Source organism: Oncorhynchus keta, chromosome 6 (genome assembly GCF_023373465.1).
Source record: "Oncorhynchus keta strain PuntledgeMale-10-30-2019 chromosome 6, Oket_V2, whole genome shotgun sequence".
Taxonomy (NCBI): domain Eukaryota; kingdom Metazoa; phylum Chordata; class Actinopteri; order Salmoniformes; family Salmonidae; genus Oncorhynchus; species Oncorhynchus keta.
In genome coordinates, this window is record NC_068426.1 from 17,025,843 (window position 1) to 17,049,348 (window position 23,506).

A 23,506-nucleotide genomic window follows, 5' to 3' on the forward strand; every position below is an offset into this window, starting at 1 on the left:
CTCCTCACTGACTGGAATCCCTGGAATCCCTCTCCTCTGTTCCCCTGTCAGATGGTTCACTTCTCTCCCTTCCTGTTCTCTGCTCCACTGTCTCACTCATATCCGTAGGCCAGATCATTATCTGTAATTGCAGTGTGCTTCATACAGGAGCTCCTGCCAAATGGTTGCTTGAATACTTTTTTCCCCCTTTGTTTTCAAAAGTCGCAGAAAGTGTTTTTTTTATCCCTGGTTGTTTATCCAGCCATCTGCACAGCAAGCAGACAAGCTGTTTATAGAGGAAGGAAGCCTCTTTATCCCAAGGCATGAGCACGCACACACACACACACACACACACACACACACACACACACACACACACACACACACACACACACACACACACACACACACACACACACACACACACACAGAGAGAGAGACCTGCCCTACTCATTACAGGCCTGCATGTTAACAGGGATGTTTGATATATGGTCTGGGCTGCGGTGCGTCCGTCACTGAGCTCTGTGCTCTTCTCATCACCCCTGGCAACTGTGACAGAACCTCTCAACCCCCAGTGAGAGCCCTGGGTCTGTTCTCTGAGACTCATTAGGCCACTTCCTTCTATAAAGTCCTGGTCACTCTGAAGCCCCTGGCCCCTAGATCTTCTGCAGTCCACATGTCCCTTGTACTCTACCGTCTTAACAAACTTAAACCAAAGCAGGCCAAACACAGCCTCTAAAACAACAGACTGAAGACCAGTGCCCCCTGGATAGGGCAGGCTGTAGGCCTATACCCTAGGGGCTCCTGTATGATTAGCACAGACACTGGCTCTGACCTCTGTGAAACAAGTTCACCCAAACCTTTGCTGTAAGAAAGCTCATTTAATTTTGTCCTGTTTGTTTCTACTGAACAACACGGCTCTGGTGTGCCATATCCAGATCACTAGAGGACATTCTGCTGCTGCAGCAAAATGAGAGCAATGCACACACCTGTTATCGAGACTATTATTTCTGAGGAATGTATTGATATTTTTATTTTAGTAGCATTAAATCAATGTTTGTGTTAAAAGACATGTTGAAAATCATTGCTGAGAGGTTTTGATTAGGTGGGTCTCAGTGGACTGTGATTGCTCAGAGAAACCACACACGCGCACACACGTATACAAACGCATACATTCTCTCTCTCTCCCCTGCTCGGGCAGGAAAGAGATTGTTGCTGCTGCTGACAGTTTCTCAACTACTTCCTTCCTGTCTTAACACCTTATTTAAGTCCCATGCAGTGGAGTAGAAAGAGGACTAGAGAGATCAGATGTAAACCAGAGAATGAGAGAACAACACAAGTATGGCTACTGTGATACACCTCACTGGCTGACCACACCTCCTACACTACCTACTTGGCATTTAAAAGGATTGGAATGATATACCTTCTGCCTCACCCTATTGTACGTTGCAGAATGGTTTAATCCACCTCTCCACTCCTCCTGTCGCCCCTCCTCCACTGATCCAGCCCTCTGCCTGCTCTTCCCTCAGGCTCCTCCCTAAAACACACCTTATGCTAATGCCCCAGCTTTCAGAGAGCAGCAGGCTCTGTTTACACAGCCGTCCGACAGCAGCCGGTTCTCCTGCTGTGCTGAAAACAAGGTGTGTGTGAGGCTGAATGCGCTCAAAGTTAGGAGGAACCGCAGAGCCAGTGTGTGTTAGTGTGAATGTGAAGAGAACCTGTGCTGCCCTAAAGGTTTCTACTTTGCTGAGAGGAGTGTGGCAAGGACTTCAGAACAGGAGGTGAAAAGAAGAGAACATTTTGTTCTTAGTAAATACAACTTCTCCACCCTTGCACATACTACTGCTTTTTCAGTAAAGAAGTGAGAGGGGGAAGAAAACAAAGGAGGAATCATTTTTTGAAAGTGGAAGACAGGATGGCGTGCTCTGCCTTTACACTCTGGTAGAGAAGAAGGACTGGGATTTGAGGAGGGAAAATTGTCCATAAAAAGCTTGTTTGGGATTTTACAGAATTTTCTTCAACTGAAACCTATAGATTATTGAGTAGAATCTACGCGTAGATAGCTACCTCCTGTCCTGGGGACAGCCCTGCTGGCCTTGTGCTATGCTGGAGAGCCCACTTGCCCAGACACACTGCAGAGCGCCTTGCCTGAGGAGGTGATTTAGGCTGAGAGGGAGAGCTCCAACATGGAGCTGGACCACCAGAGAGCAAAGGAGCCCTGTCTCTCCCCGGCAGCGTTTGTTAACCAGGTGCAGTACTCCAACATCCTGGAAGGGAGGTTTAAACAGCTGCAAGGTAAGAGCCAACTGCTATACTAGGCTGGATTAACACCTATTCTGGAATCTCCTAAACCTGCTTGAATAAGAAATGAAAGAAAGATGTTAAGAGCTTTTTGGCTCCTGATGTATTATATATTATGTTGGGCTAGAGTGCAGAAAGTCCATCCAATATTCACCAGTTCAGAGAGATGGAGAGTGAAGAAATGTGTCCTTTATTCCTGGTGTCCGTGGTAACCACTGACCTGCTCCTGGAGAGTGTCCCTGTTTTTGTGGGCTGTATTTCAGAGGGTAGTTCCAGGTTCCTGTCCCAGGTCCAGCGTCTTCAGGTCAGTTAGAGACACTGACTGGCTGGCCGACAGATTAGCTCCACCTGATCACCAGGCCACCTGGCCTTCCATATCCAATTACAGCCCTGGCCTCATCTCTGTGGCCTACGGCATCACCGTGACTATAGTAACGCAGGCACACAGTCAGATGAATACAAGTCAATAGCTGACTAACATCTAGCCTTGGAGGCTAAGGTTTTGCCATATTTTGTGGCAAAGGGAGATTTACCCATGCACTTGGTGATTCATTTAGGGCTTATCCCCTTATGCAAATATGGTAATCCCCTTTTTCAAGATGGCCATAATAGGGTTGAGGTGCTATAGCAGACTAGCAGTAAGGAACTGTGTAGTGTAGGTGTGTGTTGTTGTTTATTTTGTCTATCTGGGTTGTGTGTGACCAGGTGTGCCTGGTTCTTATGAGCTGCACTACTCCCTAGTCATGTGCCTTTAGGCAGGTTTAGATTGGCAGGTTTAGAGTGTTATGCAGTCAATCAATGAAGCAATCACTAAAGATCACAACATTGTGCAGGTTTTCTCTGCCTCCTCGTTGTCGTAAAGATTTTAGAAATGTCATGTGGAATGGAGCGTGTTCAAAGAGTTGACTTGTGGGGCAAGTCAACACACACCCTATGTTTGACATTCTTTGTGTGCTCTTAATGATATTTCACCTCCTGGATTGGGCAATCAGTCCAGTGTCACTAAAGGCTCAAACACATGGCACGGAATGTGGATCTCGCGTTCTTCTGCCGATCGCTCAGCGAACTGTGTTTTAGGGACCACCCGCTTTAGTCATTGTTATTCATTATTTATTCCTCGTCACTATTTTGTATTTTTATCTTTAACTCTACGTTGTTGGAAAAGCACCCGTGAGTCAGCATTTCACTGTTAGTCTACAGCTGTTGTTTACCAAGCATGTGACAAATAACATTTGATTGGATTTAGACGTCGGACATTTTTCACACGATTCTACATGGAAAATATGTTCGCAAATTACGTTCAAGGTGCTGAGTACTCTTCGGCCAGCAAACTCTATTGGTGTTTCTGAGCCCTAAAATAGAGTTTGGGATTGATTTACTCCTTTAAATTACCAAAGTTGTATAACCTCCTTGACTCCCCCTCTTCTCACCACAGTTCAGTCCTGTGTGTCTGTCTGTGTGAGATCCCCCTCTTCTCACCACAGTTCAGTCCTGTGTGTCTGTCTGTGTGAGATCCCCCTCTTCTCACCACAGTTCAGTCCTGTGTGTCTGTCTGTGTGAGATCCCCCTCTTCTCACCACAGTTCAGTCCTGTGTGTCTGTCTGTGTGAGATCCCCCTCTTCTCACCACAGTTCAGTCCTGTGTGTCTGTCTGTGTGAGATCCCCCTCTCACCACAGTTCAGTCCTGTGTGTCTGTCTGTGTGAGATCCCCCTCTCACCACAGTTCAGTCCTGTGTGTCTGTCTGTGTGAGATCCCCCTCTCACCACAGTTCAGTCCTGTGTGTCTGTCTGTGTGAGATCCCCTCCCCTTTACTAGTCAGCATGATTTTTCTCCGTAATAAACCCTCACTTGAGATCCTATCTGTCACTTCCCATGTATTCAAAAGAAAGTCAACGTGTGTGTGTGTGTGTGTGTGTGTGTGTGTGTGTGTGTGTGTGTGTGTGTGTGTGTGTGTGTGTGTGTGTGTGTGTGTGTGTGTGTGAGAGAGTGACACACCCATTCCATCTCCTGATAGGGGCTGATGTACCCCAGCGTAGCTGTAGTTACAGACAGGGGCTACATGAGGGCTGAGGTGGAGATAGAATGGCTATGTAATGCATGGTAAGCAAAGCAGAACGATGACCGTTTCCTAATCATCTGTAGGGACCAACAGATATTTTCATCCTAAAGTTGTCTGTCTGACCACCCGCTCCTTCCCGCAGCATGAAAAATGCAGACCGCACTGCAATAATCTCTGTTGTGACCCGCTGGTCCTTCGGGCATCCCGCGGGAATGCAGCCCTCTACCCCCGATGACTTTCCTGACCGTCAAGAATGTGAAATGCAATTTCCCCATTGGCAAAACATACTCAACATGGTAAACAATTAACCACCAACACTGGGTGAATGTGTAACGGTTGAAAGTACTGTTGATGAGTGTTTGTTGTTTCTTGGGAGAATTCTTCCCCGAGCACCACAGTACAGATCATATCAGCTGTGTGTTCATCATAATAAGATGAGCTAGGAGCCCTGGTTGTTTAACATGGTAAACAAAACCATCCGTAACCAGTCTGGTGACCTAGTGCCTCAACACAAACAACACACCTGCTACAGTAAGTGATACAATCATCACTTTAACCGACCCAAATGTTGGTTTAAGAAAGCGTCAAAGATATTGAGTGCCAAGGTGATAGGCATTGTGAATTTGGTTCGGTAGTGTGTCAGGATTTAAAGGGTCACTATCCCTGGTGCCAGTCACCTCTGCCTCCACCGCTGTCTGAGTAAACACTGACGTGGGCTTCAGGAGGGACAGCTCAGTAGCCGTTAGTAGTGTGGCTCTATTCAAACAGAAGGAAGGGACAGGAATAGATACACTCATTTTTAGAGAGCAAGACACAGCTGTTGTGTTCGGGAGCTTGTCAAAGGATATATTATGGCCAATTTGGTACCAACGTTTTCAGGAATGTTTTAGTCCAGGGAACAATGCTTTAGTCCAGTGTCACTAAAGGCTCGCACACATCGCACCAAATGTGGATCTTGCGTTCGTCTGCCATTCGTACCTTCAACACGTGCAACTATAGGGTGGAGCTGGTCTACCTGATTGAAACACACTTAGGACCATAAAACCATTGATTCAATCCTGCTGTTGACCAGATAAGAGGTCAGAGAATGTCAGTTTCTTCGACTGGGGATAAGGGTCATTCCAACAGTCATTACACACCTTGTGGAATTGATTTGAAAATAATGATCTTGCACTGTCACATCTTACATAAGGGTGAGGTTGGAGTGTGATCTATGTGATAACAGTGGAATGCGAGTTCCTGTAGGGTAGAATGTAATGGTTAAACTGATAGCATGGTCCATAGAGATATTTGACTAAGTGAAAAGAACTGTCAAACCAAGGGTCACAGCACAGGGGCTTTTTGAATCCTCTTCAGACCAGATTGGCTGTGTTAGCGTAATTGGAGTTGGTCGAGCAGAGAGAGGCCATCATTGTGGCTAACTTTGGTCTCAGGCAACCTGATGCACTGTAGTAGTGTAGGCTACTTATGTAGATACAGATTAAGTTCTTGTCACCTAATCGCGATTGTGCCCATTTGGAGCATTTAAGCCCTGTGGAGTCTACGTAAATGTTAAGGGATTATGAGACTTAGTCCGGTCTTCCTTCCTCAGGCCATTGGCACGCTTAGGCTCCATTTTCTCAGCATTTTGTTCCTTTACTTTATTTAAGAAGTGAGTAGGCACTTAAGGAGATCCATGTCCCATTCTAGGGTCACATTACAGATGTAGTAACAGGCTATCCATAGACTCTATAGTAACTCTAACCTCCTAGTGAAGGCAGCTCCAGCTAGAGGCCTCCAGCTCAGAATCACATTTCCAAGGTTAGGATATATCCTACATACACACGATACCTTATCGACAAGAATGCTTTTGTTGACACAGTTGTATTTTTATTTACTGTTTCCTACTTGAGAAAGTAGAAGAAGAATGGTGTTTTGGGGGGCTTGAGGGCATTTAGCTGCTCCCTGCCTGCTGGTTGATGCCCCTTTTGTGTCCAGATGTTATTATGACTGAGGGATGCCTCTGCTCTGCCTTCATCCTACAGGACTGGCCTTGGCCGCCCTCTGCCCCTTCTCTCCCTTACTAGCAGCCCCTTCTCTCCCTTACTAGCAGCCCCTCCTCTCCCTTACTAGCAGCCCCTCCTCTCTCCACTAGCAGCCCCTCCTCTCTCCACTAGCAGCCCCTCCTCTCCCTTACTAGCAGCCCCTCCTCTCCCCACTAGCAGCCCCTTCTCTCCCTTACTAGCAGCCCCTCCTCTCTCCACTAGCAGCCCCTTCTCTCCCTTACTAGCAGCCCCTCCTCTCCCCACTAGCAGCCCCTCCTCTCCCCACTAGCAGCCCCTCCTCTCCCCACTAGCAGCCCCTCCTCTCCCCACTAGCAGCCCCTTCTCTACCCACTAGCAGCCCCTCCTCTCCCCACTAGCAGCCCCTTCTCTACCCACAAGCAGCCCCTCCTCTCCCCACTAGCAGCCCCTTCTCTCCCCACTAGCAGCCCCTTCTCTCCCCACTAGCAGCCCCTTCTCTCCCCACTAGCAGCCCCTCCTCTCCCCACTAGCAGCCCCTTCTCTCCCCACTAGCAGCCCCTTCTCTCCCCACTAGCAGCCCCTTCTCTCCCCACTAGCAGCCCCTTCTCTCCCCACTAGCAGCCCCTTCTCTCCCCACTAGCAGCCCCTTCTCTCCCCACTAGCAGTCCCTCCTCTCCCCACTAGCAGCCCCTCCTCTCCCCACTAGCAGCCCCTCCTCTCCCCACTAGCAGCCCCTTCTCTCCCCACTAGCAGCCCCTTCTCTCCCCACTAGCAGCCCCTCCTCTCCCCACTAGCAGCCCCTCCTCTCCCCACTAGCAGCCCCTCCTCTCTCCCCACTAGCAGCCCCTCCTCTCTCCACTAGCAGCCCCTCCTCTCCCCACTAGCAGCCCCTCCTCTCCCCACTAGCAGCCCCTCCTCTCCCCACTAGCAGCCCCTCCTCTCCCCACTAGCAGCCCCTTCTCTACCCACTAGCAGCCCCTTCTCTACCCACTAGCAGCCCCTTCTCTCCCCACTAGCAGCCCCTTCTCTCCCCACTAGCAGCCCCTTCTCTCCCCACTAGCAGCCCCTTCTCTCCCCACAAGCAGCCCCTCCTCTCCCCACAAGCAGCCCCTTCTCTCCCCACTAGCAGCCCCTTCTCTCCCCACTAGCAGCCCCTCCTCTCTCCACTAGCAGCCCCTTCTCTCCCCACTAGCAGCCCCTCCTCTCTCCACTAGCAGCCCCTCCTCTCTCCACTAGCAGCCCCTTCTCTCCCCACTAGCAGCCCCTTCTCTCCCCACTAGCAGCCCCTTCTCTCCCCACTAGCAGCCCCTTCTCTCCCCACTAGCAGCCCTTTCTCTCCCCACTAGCAGCCCTTTCTCTCCCCACTAGCAGCCCCTTCTCTCCCCACTAGCAGCCCCTTCTCTCCCCACTATCAGGAGCAGCTGCACATGGCATAGAGAGAAGCCTTGACCTGGGCAGGGTCCATAGCTCCACCTTCCTCAGTCACCATAAGACTGGCCTACTAAGTCAAGAAAATTTTAACCTCTCTTACTCTAAATTGCCCTCTCTGTTTCTCGCATTCAGTGTTTTTATTGGGGTTTACGTGGACAGAGCTGGCACTAGATCAGGCGACACGCTCCATTTGTTTTTATGCCTGTGCCCACAAACTGTAAAGAAATCAAAATAACCGGCATCACACGTGGCTAGTCTGGTGGAGCAGTCCTACTCTCTGAAGTCTTCAGCAGTATGGGCGGTTATGTTATTGTAGAGGGGAGGAGGTGTGTTTTTGTGTCCTTCTGCATTTGTCCTTCAGCATGCTATCCTTTTGCAGACATATTTAGCCTGCTGTCATGCTATAATGTGAATTTCAGGAGAAGTCCTTGCCCTGGCACTAGTATAGTGAATATGACAGTAGCACACTGTGCCTGTTCAGCTAGCCATCTTGCTGTACTGTCCTTGGCTAACCCACAGAGGACAGGTGAGCCGTGTCCAACAAAGATGTAGCACTGTACTATCAGGGGACTATAAATGGTGGCTGAAGAAAAATGCCATCAGTTAAATTGATCCCTGTACTAATTCTAAGGCTTTTGGGTATGTTACAATCACAGCCGTTGCCACATTAGTCTTGCTCAGAGACTCAGTGTTTTGGTGGAGCCTGTGTGAGGAAACTGTGTGTGTGTTTCTCTGTGTGTGTATGTAGGAAGTGGTGTGTGTGGTTTAGGCTGCCTTTGATCTCAGATATCTGCTTGGGTAGTGACAGTTGAAGCGGTTAGTGCTGACATGAGGGTGTGGTAGATGCCTGCAATTCCCTCACTTCCTCTAGGTGGGTTTGTCTCCATTGATTTTTATACCACCCAGGTATCATACTTAGAGGGACCTGGTTGGATGCAACATTTCCTGTGATGCCTTTATTGCCTAAACTGGTCATGTGAACCAAACCTTTACTCGACCTAACTGCATTTTCAAACGTGTTTTCCACTTCAGAGGACGAAACAAATGATTTTTTCCCCCTTTTCTTTTCCCTTCCCATGTTTACTTTCCATGTTTTTATAGGTGTATCATTATAATGACAACAAAATAATTTGTTACGTCCTCTGTTATATAAGGTAGTGAGAGACAATAAAATTCCTCCCAGAACCTAGACACCTGTGTGTTGGTGCCATCAGACATGACGGATTTCTATATGTGTATCTGTTTTATGTTTGATCATATCTTATCCTGTCTGTGTCTGTGTCGTCTGTGTCTGTGTGTGTTTAATGAGTACCCTGGCTCTAGCCTCTAATCACAGGCTGCATGGCAGCAGCTGGAGGGAGCAGGTTGAAAAATGGATCCTTCAGCCCAGTTCAAGGTTCAATTACGGAGCTGGAGGATCAGCATCTGACTGCACTAATTCTGCTCTTCTGTTGGGGGGGTACACACACACACACACACACACACACACACACACACACACACACACACACACACACACACACACACACACACACACACACACACACACACACACACACACACACACACACACACATTTCACTAAATATGTGACCAATACAATTTGATTTGACACTGATAAACAAATGATCATACAGTAGGTCTACCAGCACGCTGCATATTCCTCTGACACATACATACTTCTAGCCCAGCATCCATCACTTTTACACCCCATTTAAATTGACCAAGGATCACAAGTCAAGGCACCCTTTTTCCAGAACTGAACATTCACATGAATACAGAATAACAAGCAAACACATCAGAAAGCTAAATGTCACTACACAGAACAGAATTACAATGAACAGAATTCAAATCATTTATTAGAATTCAAATGAATGCCGAATAAAGCCTCTAGTAAACAGATGTCTTCAGTCTAACGTCATGATGTGGTCTTACCTGTCTCCATAAATAACAGCCAGATTCTTTCTCTCCAGGCACCAGAGAGGAATTTATAAGGCCAGGGTCAGCGAGGGCTGTCAGACTGGGGCTGGTGGCGAGGGCCTCCGTAGTGCCCTCGGTCCTTAGGCAGGACCCCCATAATATCAGTTTGGAGTGTGTGACAGATGGTCGTAAAAGCTGACTGACTGATTGATGCTGGTAGTTTCCGTTTGACCAGAGGTGCTGGTACTGGTAAACAAGCAGGCAGCCCAGTAGTAGTAATACGAGGGAGGTAGGGCAGGGTTAGGCAACTAGATTCAACCACAGTCCAATTTCTGTCTGAGTGGAGGGAGGCCGGGAACATACTTATACAAATTTGTACCTATCAAATTGACCACAAATGAACCCAACGAGATTGTATTTGAAAATAACAATAATTTCATACCTTGATTACATTGAGACACGATCACATATGTATCTCTCTTTATTTGTAAGAATACTTGGGAACAGATTTCCAGAATTAATTTTTCTAACCAAAATCACAGATCTTTAAAAACATATAATAATAATAATAATAATAATAATAATAATCACTTGCGTGACAGTTTTGGTAGTAGGGATGAATTCCTCGGTCTGAAGGAACACTGAAGGGTGATAGAGGGGGAGAGAGATGAAAAGAGAAAGAGAGGACTCAGGAGATTAATGATTAGCAGAGAGACAATACCAGGCAGGCTGGCTAGATGCTTGTTTTGCTTATGTGTTCTGGGTAATGTTGTGAACCAATTCACTGGTCAGTGGTAGTAGGAAAACAGTACTAAGGAAACACACACACAGGACGTGTTGAGTTATTATTATTATTATTTTTCTCCTTTTCTCCCCAATTTCGTGGTATCCAATTGTTAGTAGTTACTATCTTGTCTCATCGCTACAACTCCCGTATGGGCTCGGGAGAGACGAAGGTTGAAAGCCATGCGTCCTCCGAAACACAACCCAACCAAGCCGCACTGCTTCTTAACACAGCGCGCATCCAACCCGGGAGCCAGCCGCACCAATGTGTCGGAGGAAACACTGTGCACCTGGCGACCTAGTTAGCGCGCACTGCCCCCGGCCCGCCACAGGAGTCGCTAGTGAGACATGAGACAAGGATATCCCTACCGGCCAAACCCTCCCTAACCCGGACGACACTAGGCCAATTGTGCGTCGCTCTACGGACCTCCCAGTCGCGGCCGGCTGCGACAGAGCCTGGACTCGAACCCAGAGTCTCTGGTGGCACAGACCACTGCGCCACCCGGGAGGCCCCGGACATTTTGAGTTCTAATCAATTGCTTCTAATATCAATTGTACCTAGATATTTATTGCACCTTAGTAATCTTACCCCTCCCTCAGTCCTAAGTCCACTGTGTGGACTGGTGAGACGTGCCTGGCCTGGAGCACTGAGAGGGATGCCCTCCTGCTTGTTTAGATCAGTCAGCAGAGCCACCTGGTATAGGACTGGAGGGTTACAGCACCAGCACCACTATATGTTGTACCTGCCACGGCATGGCAGACGGCTGGACAGAATACAACTGATAAGCCATGACAAGGAGCTGACTGTAGAATACTGTAGAAGCTGTAAGAAGTGGCAAAGATGTAAATGTTCAATTCGAGGCACTAGACTTTCTGACTGTTGGAGGGAATAAAACCCATCAATCATCTCTCTCTGCGTCTCTGGTAGACATAATGTACTCATCAGTACTGGCACATGGCTGAAGGACTGTTCTGACATATTGTGTTGGGCCACAGAGAGCGTGTTGTCTGTACAGCGCATCAATAAGTTGGTTGTCAATATGGTGTAAAGAAGACCATTTCAAAATGACACCATTCGTCTTAGACCGTCACGAGAATAACAGACCCTAAAGGGCTCCAGACACTACGCGAACAAAGCGGCGGAGCGTAGTTCTACGTATACTGATCAAAAATATAAACGCAACATGTAAAGTGTTGATCCCATGTTTCATGAGCTAAAATAAAAGATCCTGGAAATGTCCCATACACACAAATAGCATATTTCTCAAATTTGTTTACATTCCTATTAGTCAGCATTTCTGCTTTGCCAAGATAATCCATCCACCTAACAGGTGTGGCATATCAAGAAGCTGATTAAACAGCATGAGCACCACAAGGTGCCACTCAATAACAGGCCACTCTAAAATGTGCAGTTGCCACATAACACAATGCCACAGTTTGCAAATGGCATGCAGACTGCAGGAATGTCCATCAGAGCTGTTGCCAAAGAATTGAATGTTAATTTCTCTACCATAAGCCACCTCCAATGGTAGTACGTCCAAACGCGCTCATAACCAAAGACCACGTGTAACCACACCAGAGCTGGACCTCCACATCCGGCTTCTTCACCTGCGGGATTGTCTCAGACCAGCCACCCAGACAGCTGATATAACTTTTGGTTTGCACAACCAAAGAATTTCTGCACAAACTGTCAGAAACCATCTCAGGGAACCTCATCTGAGTGCTCATCGTCCTCATCTGGGTCTTGACCTGACTGCAGTTTGGCATCGTAACCGACTTCAGTGGGAAAATGCTCGCTTTCAATGGCCACAGGCACGCTGGAGAAGTGTGCTCTTCATGGATGAATCCCAGTTTCAACTGTACCGGGCAGATGGCAGACAGCGTGTATAGCATTGTGTGGGTGAGTGGTTTTCTGATGTCAACGTTGTGAACAGAGTGCCCCATGGTGGGGTTATGGTGTGGGCAGGCATAAGCTACGGACAACAAACACAATTGACATGTCACCCATTGACATGTCACTCATTGAGCACGTTTGGTATGCTATGGATTGACGTGTACCACAGCATGTTCCGGTTCCCGCCAATATCCAGCAACTTCACACAGCCATTGAAGAGGAGTGGGACAACATTCAAGATGGCGTAGCAGTAGGATGTGTGTTTGTCTTTGTCTTATCCCGTATAAATAGCCAGCCCTTTTCATATATATCTTAATCTCACTTTCTATCTACGAACTAAATACACTTTCCTGCAACCCGCCTCACCCAATGTGGTAAGGATCTGCTATTTTTATTCCTTATAACCTGAAATTCCCTCAGGAGCGAGCAGGCCTTTCTAATCGACCTGGCCTGGGTATCCTGGAAGGATATTGACCTCATTCCGTCAGTAGAGGATACCTGGTTATTCTTTGAAAGTGCTTTTCTCGCCATCTTAAGAAGGCATTCCCCATTCAAAAAATGTTGAACTAAGAACAGATATAGCCTTTGGTTCACTCCAGACTTGACTACCCTTGACCAGCACAAAAACACCCTGTGGCATACTGCATTAGCATCGAATAGTCCAGCTTTTTGGGGAAGTCCGGAACCAATATACACAGGCAGTTAGGAAAGCAAAGGCTAGCTTTTTCATCCTGTAGGATCCTGTAGCACAAACTCCAAAAAGTTCTGGGACACTGTAGTGTCCATGGAGAACTGTAAAGTCCTCCTCCAAGCTGGCCACTGCACTGAGGCTAGGAAACACTGTCACCACCGATAAATCCACAATAATGGAGAATTTCAATTAGCATTTTTCTACCTATGGCCATGCTTTTCACCTGGCTACCCCTACCCCGGTCAACAGCTCTGCACCCCCCACAGCAACATGTCCAAGCCTCCCCCATTTCTCCTTCACCCAAAATGGGACGGCAGGGTAGCCTAGTGGTTAGAGCGTTGGACTAGTAACCGGAAGGTTGCAAGTTCAAACCCCCCAGCTGACAAGGTACAAATCTGTCGTTCTGCCCCTGAACAAGGCAGTTAACCCACTGTTCCTAGGCCGTCATTGAAAATAAGAATTTGTTCTTAAACTGTTGTTGTTCTTAAACTGACTTGCCTAATATAATGTTGACATACCCTACATTATTCATCGCATATGCATATGTATATACTGTACTCTATATCATCTACTGCATCTTTATGTAATACATGTATCACTAGCCACTATGCCACTTTGTTTACATACTCATCTCATATGTATATACTGTACACGATACCATCTACTATGTATCTTGCCTATGCCGCTCTGTATCATCACTCATATATCTTTATGTACATACTATTTATCCCCTTACACTTGTGTGTATAAGACAGTAGTTTTGGAATTGTTAGTTAGATTACTTGTTGGTTATTACTGCATTGTCGGAACTAGAAGCACAAGCATTTCGCTACACTCGCATTAACATCTGCTAACCATGTGTATGTGACAAATAACATTTTATTTGATTTAGTTAAATAAAGGTAAAATTAAAATCAATAAAAAATCCAGATAGTTGATGTTCTGAAAGAGCTGCAAAATCTTGACCCCTACAAATCAGTTGGACTAGACAGACTCACAATAAGCATCTCCAATCCAAAATTACATCTAGAATCGACTTCCTATTTCGCAACAAAGCAGCCTTCACTCATGCTGCTAAACACCCTCGTAAAACGCACTATCCTACCGATCCTTGACTTCGGCGATGTCATTGACAAAATAAATGGCTGGCCCTCGCTTCATATTCGTCGCCAAACCCACTGGCTCCAGGTCATCTATAAGTCTTTGCTAGGTGAAGCCCAGCCTTATCTCAGCTCACTGGTCACCATAGCAGCACCCACCCATAGCACGCGCTCCAGGTATATTTCACTGGTCATCCCCAAAACCAACTCCTCCTTTGGCCGCCTTTCCTTCCAGTTCTCTGCTGCCAATGACTGGAACGAATTGCAAAAATCATTGAAGCTGCAGTCTTCTATCTCCCTCTCTAGCTTTAAGCATCAGCTGTCAGAGCAGCTTACTGATCATTGCACCTGTACGCAGTCCATCTGTAAATAGCCCACCTAACTACCTCATTGTTCTTTTTTTTTCTTCTCCTTTGCACCCCAGTGTTTCTACTTGCACATTCATCTTCTGCACATCTATCACTCCAGTGTTTAATTGCTAAATTGTAATTATTTCGCCACTATGGCCTATTTATTGCCTTAACTTCCTAATCTTACTACATTTGCACACTCTGTATATAGATTTTTCTATTGTTATTGACTGTACGTTTGTTTATCCCATGTGTAACTCTGTGTAGTTTGTGTCACACTGCTTTGCATCATCTTGGCCAGGTTGCAGTTGTAAATGAGAACCTGTTCTCATCTGGCCTATCTGGTTAAATAAAGGTGAAATTTTAAAAAATTCTACAGGCCTCAAACAACAGCCCGATCAACTCTATGCGAAGGAGTTGTCGCGCTGCACGAGGAAAAAGGTTGTCACACCAGATACTGACTGGTTTTCTGTGACCAACAAATCCATATCTGTAATTCCAGTCATGTGAAATCCATAGACTAGGACCGAATGAATGTATTTCAATCGACTGATTTCCTTATATGAACTGTAACAAAAAGCTTTGAAATTGTTGCACGTTGCATTTATATTTTTGTTCGGTGTGGTTCTATGTACTTTTGTGGCGCTGAATTTTTGGAACTGACTGTATACGACGGTGTAGCAGGCTTTAAGGTTATGAAAATTCTAGAGATGAGTTAGTTACGAAAGCTGCTGTAAAGCAGCGAGATCTAACATGTCAGGCTCCATGAAGCCAAGTGGAGGCGTTCCTAAAGACAGACAACTTTATGTTCTGAACAAGTAATACCCTGTTGAGACCATGCCAAGGAACCAGGTAGCAGAGGACTTATTAAGGGCAGGGAAGTGATTTCTGAAATTATAAACCATATCAGGGCAGTCAAGCATCATGATGTTTTCAAGTGGACTCACTTCCTAAACTTCAGATGATGAAGGTCCCCTTTTGCCCTCATCTATAATCATCCACACGGTTGATAGAGGCTGACAATGGCCGTGACTCCACTCTCCAAGGGTGCCTCGGGGAGTTGGGATACACAGAAACTAATTTCCATTTGAAACAGGACAAATATAAGAACCCAACACATTATTATTTGACGGCTTGTCATTATTCTTCCACCATTGCTCTGACAGTAGCTCTTGCTCTGACAGTAGCTCTGACAGTAGCTCTGACAGTAGCTCTGACAGTAGCTCTGACAGCATACAGTAGTGAGATTTCAGGGTATAGTCAAAGAGGTCAAACTGTGTTGTGTGAACTACATGTTACAATGTACTACTGTAGCTACCTACCAGGGAGGTTCATTATCTGCCCATCTGAACTGAAGTCTCCAGCCTAGGCTCCAGGCTCAGCCTGTATGGGCCTCACAGACACAGGATTAATATTGGCGGCATTTCTGCCTGGATTATCTCCTGATCACCATTATTATTATCAGTATTGCAATACAGATACCAGCAGGTTTTTGGGGGGTTAAATTAGGAGGGTAGCAAGTCAGATTCAGGCAGTATTGCTATGCAGTGGACACCGCACAAGGTACCATTGTGTAACATTTATAGCCTGGAGCAAGGGCAAATACTTATAGCTGCCTGCCTGACACAAACACCATCAATGTGCCTATACTAGAGGTCAACCCGATTTAAACGGAATTGCCGATTTTTAATTAGGGCCGATTTCAAGTTTTCATAACAATCGGTAATCTGCATTTTTTTGGGCACCGATTGTGGTACATTGCACTCCACGAGGAGACTGCGTGGCAGGTTGACTACCTGTTATGCGAGTGCAGCAAGAAGCCAAGGTAAGTTGCTAGCTAGCATTAAACTTATCATATAAAAAACAATCAATCTTAACATAATCACTAGTTAACTACACATGGTTGATGATATTACTAGTTTATCTAGCTTGTCCTGCTAGCTTGTCCTGCGTTGCATATAATCGATACGGTGCCTGTTAATTTCTCATTGAATCACAGCCTACTTCGCTAAACAGGTGATGATATAACAAGAGCATTCGTGAAAAAAGCACTGTCATTGCACCAATGTGTACCTAACCATAAACATCAATTCCTTTCTTTAAAATCAATACACGTTTTAAACCTGCATATTTAGTTAATATTGCCTGCTAATATTTTTAACTAGGGAATTTGTGTCACTTCTCTTGTGTTCCGTGCAAACAGTCAGGGTATATGCAGCAGTTTGGGCTGCCTGGCTCGTTGCGAACTGTGTGAAGACCATTTATTCCTAACAAAGACCGTAATTCATTTGCCAGAATTGTACATAATTATGACATAACATTGACGGTTGTGCAATTTAACAGCAATATTTAGACTTATGGATGTCACCTGATATGGATACGGAACGGTTCTGTATTTCACTGAAATATATGTTTTGTTTTCGAAATTATAGTTTCTGGATTTGACCATATTAATGACCTAAGGCTCATATTTCTGTGTGTTATTATGATTTGATAGAGCAGTCTGACTGAGCGATGGTAGGCAGAGGGCTCGTAAGCATTCATTCAAACAGCATTTTCGTGTGTTTGCCAGTAGCTCTTCACTGTGCTTCAAGCATTAAGCTGTTTATGACTTCAAGCCTATCAACTCCCGAGATTAGGCTGGTGTAACCGATGTGAAATGGCTAGTTAGCGGGGTGTGCGCTAATAGCGTTTCAGTCGGTGACGTCACTCGCTCTGAGACCTTGAAGTAGTTATTCCCCTTGCTCTGCAAGGGCCGCGGCTTTTGTAGAGTGATAGGTAACGGTGCTTCGAGGGTGGCTGTTGTGTCGATGTGTTCCTGGTTCGAGCCCAGGTAGGGGCGAGGAGATGGATGGAAGATGTACTGTTACACTGGCAATACTAAGATTTAGATGCACTATTGTAAAGTGACTGTTCTACTGGATGTCATAAGGTGAATGCACCAATTTGTAAGTCGCTCTGGATAAGAGCGTCTGCTAAATGACTTAAATGTAATGTAAATGTATAAGGACATCCAATAGTCAAAGGTATATGACATACAAATGGTATAGAGAGAAATAGTCCTAATTCCTATAACTACAACCTAAAACTTATTACCTGGGAATATTGAAGACTCATGTTAAAAGGAACCCTTTCATATGTTCTCATGTTCTGAGCAAGGAACTTAAACGTTAGCTTTTTTACATGGCACATATTGCAGTTTTACTTTCTTCTCCAACACTGTTTTTGCATTACTGAAACCAAATTGAACCTGTTTCATTATTTATTTGAGGCTAAATTGATTTTATTGATGTATTATATTAAGTTAAAATAAGTGTTCATAAAGTACTGTTGTAATTGTCATTATTACAAATAAATAAATACATTTAAAAAATCGTCCGATTAATCATAATCGGTATCGGCGTTGAAAATGTATAATCGTTCGACCTCTAGCCTATACATACACACCCTAGAATGCATGTGAATATCACACACACACGTCACACAAATACACTTTGAAAACAGGTGATCTGGAGTCATTATGACATGACAGTGGTACAGTTTGCTCTAAAACACAGCTGATGAAGGGTTTGTGTGTTCTTAGTGACATGAGGCAGCAGGTAGACTAGTGGTTAGAGCTTTGGACTAGTAAATGAAAGGTTGCAAGATCGAATCCCCGAGCTGACAAAGTAAAAATCTGTTGTTCCGCCCCTGAACAAGGCAGTTAACCCACTGTTCCTAGGCCGTAATTGAAAATAAGAATTTGTTCTTAATTGACTTGCCTAGTTCAATAAAGGTAAAATAAATAAAAAATTGAAAACGCAACAGATGTGTGGTATGTGTGTATCCTCTATGACCGGTCCTGTTATTAGGAGAAGTGGAGCAGCTAGACAATTGTCCTGGTTTCTGTTAGCCCCCTGATACTACCGCCACCACCTCCTCTGGGTGCTGTCACAACATGGCCTGTGTCTGGAGGAATGTGCCCACCTCCACCCCACAGCCTCCCAGCAGCAGTGTAATCCACCTCCACCCCACAGCCTCCCAGCAGCAGTGTAATCCACCTCCACCCCACAGCCTCCCAGCAGCAGTGTAATCCACCTCCACCCCACAGCCTCCCAGTAGCAGTGTAATCCACCTCCACCCCACAGCCTCCCAGCAGCAGTGTAATCCATCTCCACCCCACAGCCTCCCAGCAGCAGTGTAATCCACCTCCACCCCACAGCCTCCCAGTAACAGTGTAATACACCTCCACCCCACAGCCTCCCAGCAGCAGTGTAATCCACCTCCACCCCACAGCCTCCCAGTAGCAGTGTAATCCACCTCCACCCCACAGCCTCCCAGTAGCAGTGTAATCCACCTCCACCCCACAGCCTCCCAGTAGCAGTGTAATCCACCTCCACCCCACAGCCTCCCAGTAACAGTGTAATCCACCTCCACCCCACAGCCTCCCAGTAGCAGTGTAATCCACCTCCACCCCACAGCCTCCCAGCAGCAGTGTAATCCACCTCCACCCCACAGCCTCCCAGTAGCAGTGTAATCCACCTCCACCCCACAGCCTCCCAGTAGCAGTGTAATCCACCTCCACCCCACAGCCTCCCAGTTGCAGTGTAATCCACCTCCACCCCACAGCCTCCCAGCAGCAGTGTAATCCACCTCCACCCCACAGCCTCCCAGTAGCAGTGTAATACACCTCCACCCCACAGCCTCCCAGTAGCAGTGTAATCCACCTCCACCCCACAGCCTCCCAGCAGCAGTGTAATCCACCTCCACCCCACAGCCTCCCAGTAGCAGTGTAATCCACCTCCACCCCACAGCCTCCCAGTAGCAGTGTAATCCACCTCCACCCCACAGCCTCCCAGCAGCAGTGTAATCCACCTCCACCCCACAGCCTCCCAGCAGCAGTGTAATCCACCTCCACCCCACAGCCTCCCAGTAGCAGTGTAATCCACCTCCACCCCACAGCCTCCCAGCAGCAGTGTAATCCACCTCCACCCCACAGCCTCCCAGTAGCAGTGTAATCCACCTCCACCCCACAGCCTCCCAGTAGCAGTGTAATCCACCTCCACCCCACAGCCTCCCAGTAGCAGTGTAATCCACCTCCACCCCACAGCCTCCCAGTAGCAGTGTAATCCACCTCCACCCCACAGCCTCCCAGTAGCAGTGTAATCCACCTCCACCCCACAGCCTCCCAGTAGCAGTGTAATCCACCTCCACCCCACAGCCTCCCAGTAGCAGTGTAATCCACCTCCACCCCACAGCCTCCCAGTAGCAGTGTAATCCACCTCCACCCCACAGCCTCCCAGTAGCAGTGTAATCCACCTCCACCCCACAGCCTCCCAGTAGCAGTGTAATCCACCTCCACCCCACAGCCTCCCAGCAGCAGTGTAATCCACCTCCACCCCACAGCCTCCCAGCAGCAGTGTAATCCACCTCTACCCCACAGCCTCCCAGTAGCAGTGTAATCCACCTCCACCCCACAGCCTCCCAGTAGCAGTGTAATCCACCTCCACCCCACAGCCTCCCAGTAGCAGTGTAATCCACCTCCACCCACAGCCTCCCAGTAGCAGTGTAATCCACCTCCACCCCACAGCCTCCCAGTAGCAGTGTAATCCACCTCCACCCACAGCCTCCCAGCAGCAGTGTAATCCACCTCCACCCCACAGCCTCCCAGCAGCAGTGTAATCCACCTCCACCCCACAGCCTCCCAGTAGCAGTGTAATCCACCTCCACCCCACAGCCTCCCAGTAGCAGTGTAATCCACCTCCACCCCACAGCCTCCCAGAAGCAGTGTAATCCACCTCCACCCCACAGCCTCCCAGTAGCAGTGTAATCCACCTCCACCCCACAGCCTCCCAGTAGCAGTGTAATCCACCTCCACCCCACAGCCTCCCAGCAGCAGTGTAATCCACCTCCACCCCACAGCCTCCCAGTAGCAGTGTAATCCACCTCCACCCCACAGCCTCCCAGCAGCAGTGTAATCCACCTCCACCCCACAGCCTCCCAGCAGCAGTGTAATCCACCTCCACCCCACAGCCTCCCAGTAGCAGTGTAATCCACCTCCACCCCACAGCCTCCCAGTAGCAGTGTAATCCACCTCCACCCCACAGCCTCCCAGCAGCAGTGTAATCCACCTCCACCCCACAGCCTCCCAGCAGCAGTGTAATCCACCTCCACCCCACAGCCTCCCAGCAGCAGTGTAATCTACCTCCACCCCACAGCCTCCCAACAGCAGTGTAATCCACCTCCACCCCACAGCCTCCCAGCAGCAGTGTAATCCATCTCCACCCCACAGCCTCCCAGCAGCAGTGTAATCCACCTCCAGTGGCCCATTGACAAGGTAGCACCTACAGCTCCCCACCCTACCTCTGAAAAGGTAACCGCACACTTGGCTCAGCTCAGAGGGAAACCCACATGCTATTGTGTGGCGCTTATTGTGTGAGAGAAAAGAAGCTATTATTACCAATTTTGTTTTTGGGAGTGCCAGGGCAGGTATGATGCCGAGGGGAGGGGGAGAGTTGAGTTGCAAAATTCTGGGAACTTTCAATAAATTCCCTGGTTTCCCAGAACTCCTAGGTGTGTGACTAGGGTTGCACATTTTGGGGAATATTCAGAGGTGGAAACTTTGTGGGAATTAATGGGAATATATGCTAACTAATATTGATACTGACTTTGATAATGTTTTTCTGCATTGGCTATATTTACCATATCATATGGAGACAGAAAAATATACCTTTTACCTTATCATAAGTAACATAATTGCAAATGATTAAATCCTTCCAGTATAATTTTAAAAAACGATTTAGTTACGAATGTAACTTTAATTAAGTGAGTTGACTCTTCTCATGGGATGATTTCACTGAACAACAAAAATAAAGGGAATATTGAATGATCCCCAATGATAAATCACATCTCCCAAAAATGTTTTCAACATACATCTGTAAAATGATTAGTCTAGAAACTAAAGCTTTGGTTGTCTTCCTCTCAGGCTTCCATGTCTTCTCCCTGGACCTCCTCAATGTCCACTTCTTGAACATCAGACTCTGCGGCCTCATCTTAAATGTCACTTTCCAACCTTGTTGAGGATGGCTCGTTATCACGCTCAAAAAGCCTAATTTTCCCAGATGGCCACCAATTTTTCAACCCTTGTATTGGTCAGCCTGTTGCGTGCTTTGGTGTGTGTGTATTCCCAAACACGGACCAGTTGCGCTCTGAGGCGGCTGATGTTGGTGTGATTTGGAGGATGATTGAGGCAACAGGGGAAAGGGCCTCAGATCCACAAAGTCCCTTCCACCAGGTGGCTTATGAGATATGGTGGCACATTTACATTTACATTTAAGTCATTTAGCAGACGCTCTTGTCCAGAGCGACTTACAAATTGGTGCATACACCTTATGACATCCAGTGGAACAGCCACTTTACAATAGTGCATCTAAATCTTTTTTTTGGGGGGTGAGAAGGATTACTTACCCTATCCTAGGTATTCCTTGAAGAGGTGGGGTTTCAGGTGTCTCCGGAAGGTGGTGATTGACTCCGCTGTCCTGGCGTCGTGAGGGAGTTTGTTCCACCATTGGGGGGCCAGAGCAGCGAACAGTTTTGACTGGGCTGAGCGGGAACTGTACTTCCTCAGTGGTAGGGAGGCGAGCAGGCCAGAGGTGGATGAACGCAGTGCCCTTGTTTGGGTGTAGGGCCTGATCAGAGCCTGGAGGTACTGAGGTGCCGTTCCCCTCACAGCTCCGTAGGCAAGCACCATGGTCTTGTAGCGGATGCGAGCTTCAACTGGAAGCCAGTGGAGAGAGCGGAGGAGCGGGGTGACGTGAGAGAACTTGGGAAGGTTGAACACCAGACGGGCTGCGGCGTTCTGGATGAGTTGTAGGGGTTTAATGGCACAGGCAGGGAGCCCAGCCAACAGCGAGTTGCAGTAATCAAGACGGGAGATGACAAGTGCCTGGATTAGGACCTGCGCCGCTTCCTGTGTGAGGCAGGGTCGTACTCTGCGGATGTTGTAGAGCATGAACCTACAGGAACGGGACACCGCCTTGATGTTAGTTGAGAATGACAGGGTGTTGTCCAGGATCACGCCAAGGTTCTTAGCGCTCTGGGAGGAGGACACAATGGAGTTGTCAACCGTGATGGCGAGATCATGGAACGGGCAGTCCTTCCCCGGGAGGAAGAGGAGCTCCGTCTTGCTGAGGTTCAGCTTGAGGTGGTGATCCGTCATCCACACTGATATGTCTGCCAGACATGCAGAGATGCGATTCGCCACCTGGTCCTCAGAAGGGGGAAAGGAGAAGATTAATTGTGTGTCGTCTGCATAGCAATGATAGGAGAGACCATGTGAGGTTATGACAGAGCCAAGTGACTTGGTGTATAGCGAGAATAAGAGAGGGCCTAGAACAGAGCCCTGGGGACACCAGTGGTGAGAGCGCGTGGTGAGGAGACAGATTCTCGCCACGCCACCTGGTAGGAGCGACCTGTCAGGTAGGACGCAATCCAAGCGTGGGCCGCGCCGGAGATGCCCAACTCGGAGAGGGTGGAGAGGAGGATCTGATGGTTCACAGTATCGAAGGCAGCCGATAGGTCTAGAAGGATGAGAGCAGAGGGAGAGAGTTAGCTTTAGCAGTGCGGAGCGCCTCTGTGATACAGAGAAGAGCAGTCTCAGTTGAATGACTAGTCTTGAAACCTGACTGATTTGGATCAAGAAGGTCATTCTGAGAGAGATAGCGGTAGAGCTGGCCAAGGACGGCACGCTCAAGAGTTTTGGAGAGAAAAGAGAGAAGGGATACTGGTCTGTAGTTGTTGACATCGGAGGGATCGAGTGTAGGTTTTTTCAGAAGGGGTGCAACTCTCGCTCTCTTGAAGACGGAAGGGACGTAGCCAGCGGTCAGGGATGAGTTGATGAGCGAGGTGAGGTAAGGGAGAAGGTCTCCGGAAATGGTCTGGAGAAGAGAGGAGGGGATAGGGTCAAGCGGGCAGGTTGTTGGGCGGCCGGCCGTCACAAGACGCGAGATTTCATCT

At 47.6% G+C, this 23,506-nt stretch overlaps 2 protein-coding genes across 9 annotated transcripts in view; one reads left to right on the plus strand and one right to left on the minus strand.

Annotated features, from left to right (window-relative positions):
- LOC127930735 (uncharacterized) overlaps positions 1–23,089 on the minus strand; it is a 212,792-nt gene extending 189,703 nt beyond the window's left edge. For all 3 annotated transcript variants that reach the window (XR_008139097.1, XR_008139096.1, XM_052520982.1), the window contains exon 1: positions 21,959–23,089. Coding sequence is in view for 1 of the 3 variants with exons in the window: in XM_052520982.1 (XP_052376942.1) it covers positions 21,960–22,709 (750 nt within the window). In the remaining 2 variants the exon portion in view is untranslated. The remainder of the gene's footprint in view (positions 1–21,958) is intronic.
- The window catches only part of LOC118385080 (spectrin beta chain, non-erythrocytic 1-like), a 106,754-nt gene that overhangs the window by 33,364 nt on the left and 49,884 nt on the right, over positions 1–23,506 (plus strand). Inside the window, exon 1 of one of the 6 annotated variants that reach the window (XM_052520972.1) lies at positions 1,536–2,274. The exons of 4 other annotated variants lie outside the window; for them this stretch is intronic. In XM_052520972.1, coding sequence (XP_052376932.1) covers positions 2,166–2,274 — 109 coding nt within the window. In that variant the 5' untranslated portion in view covers positions 1,536–2,165. Of the gene's footprint in view, positions 1–1,535; positions 2,275–23,506 lie in introns of those variants that run through there. One more of the 6 variants, XM_052520974.1, reaches the window with a different exon arrangement.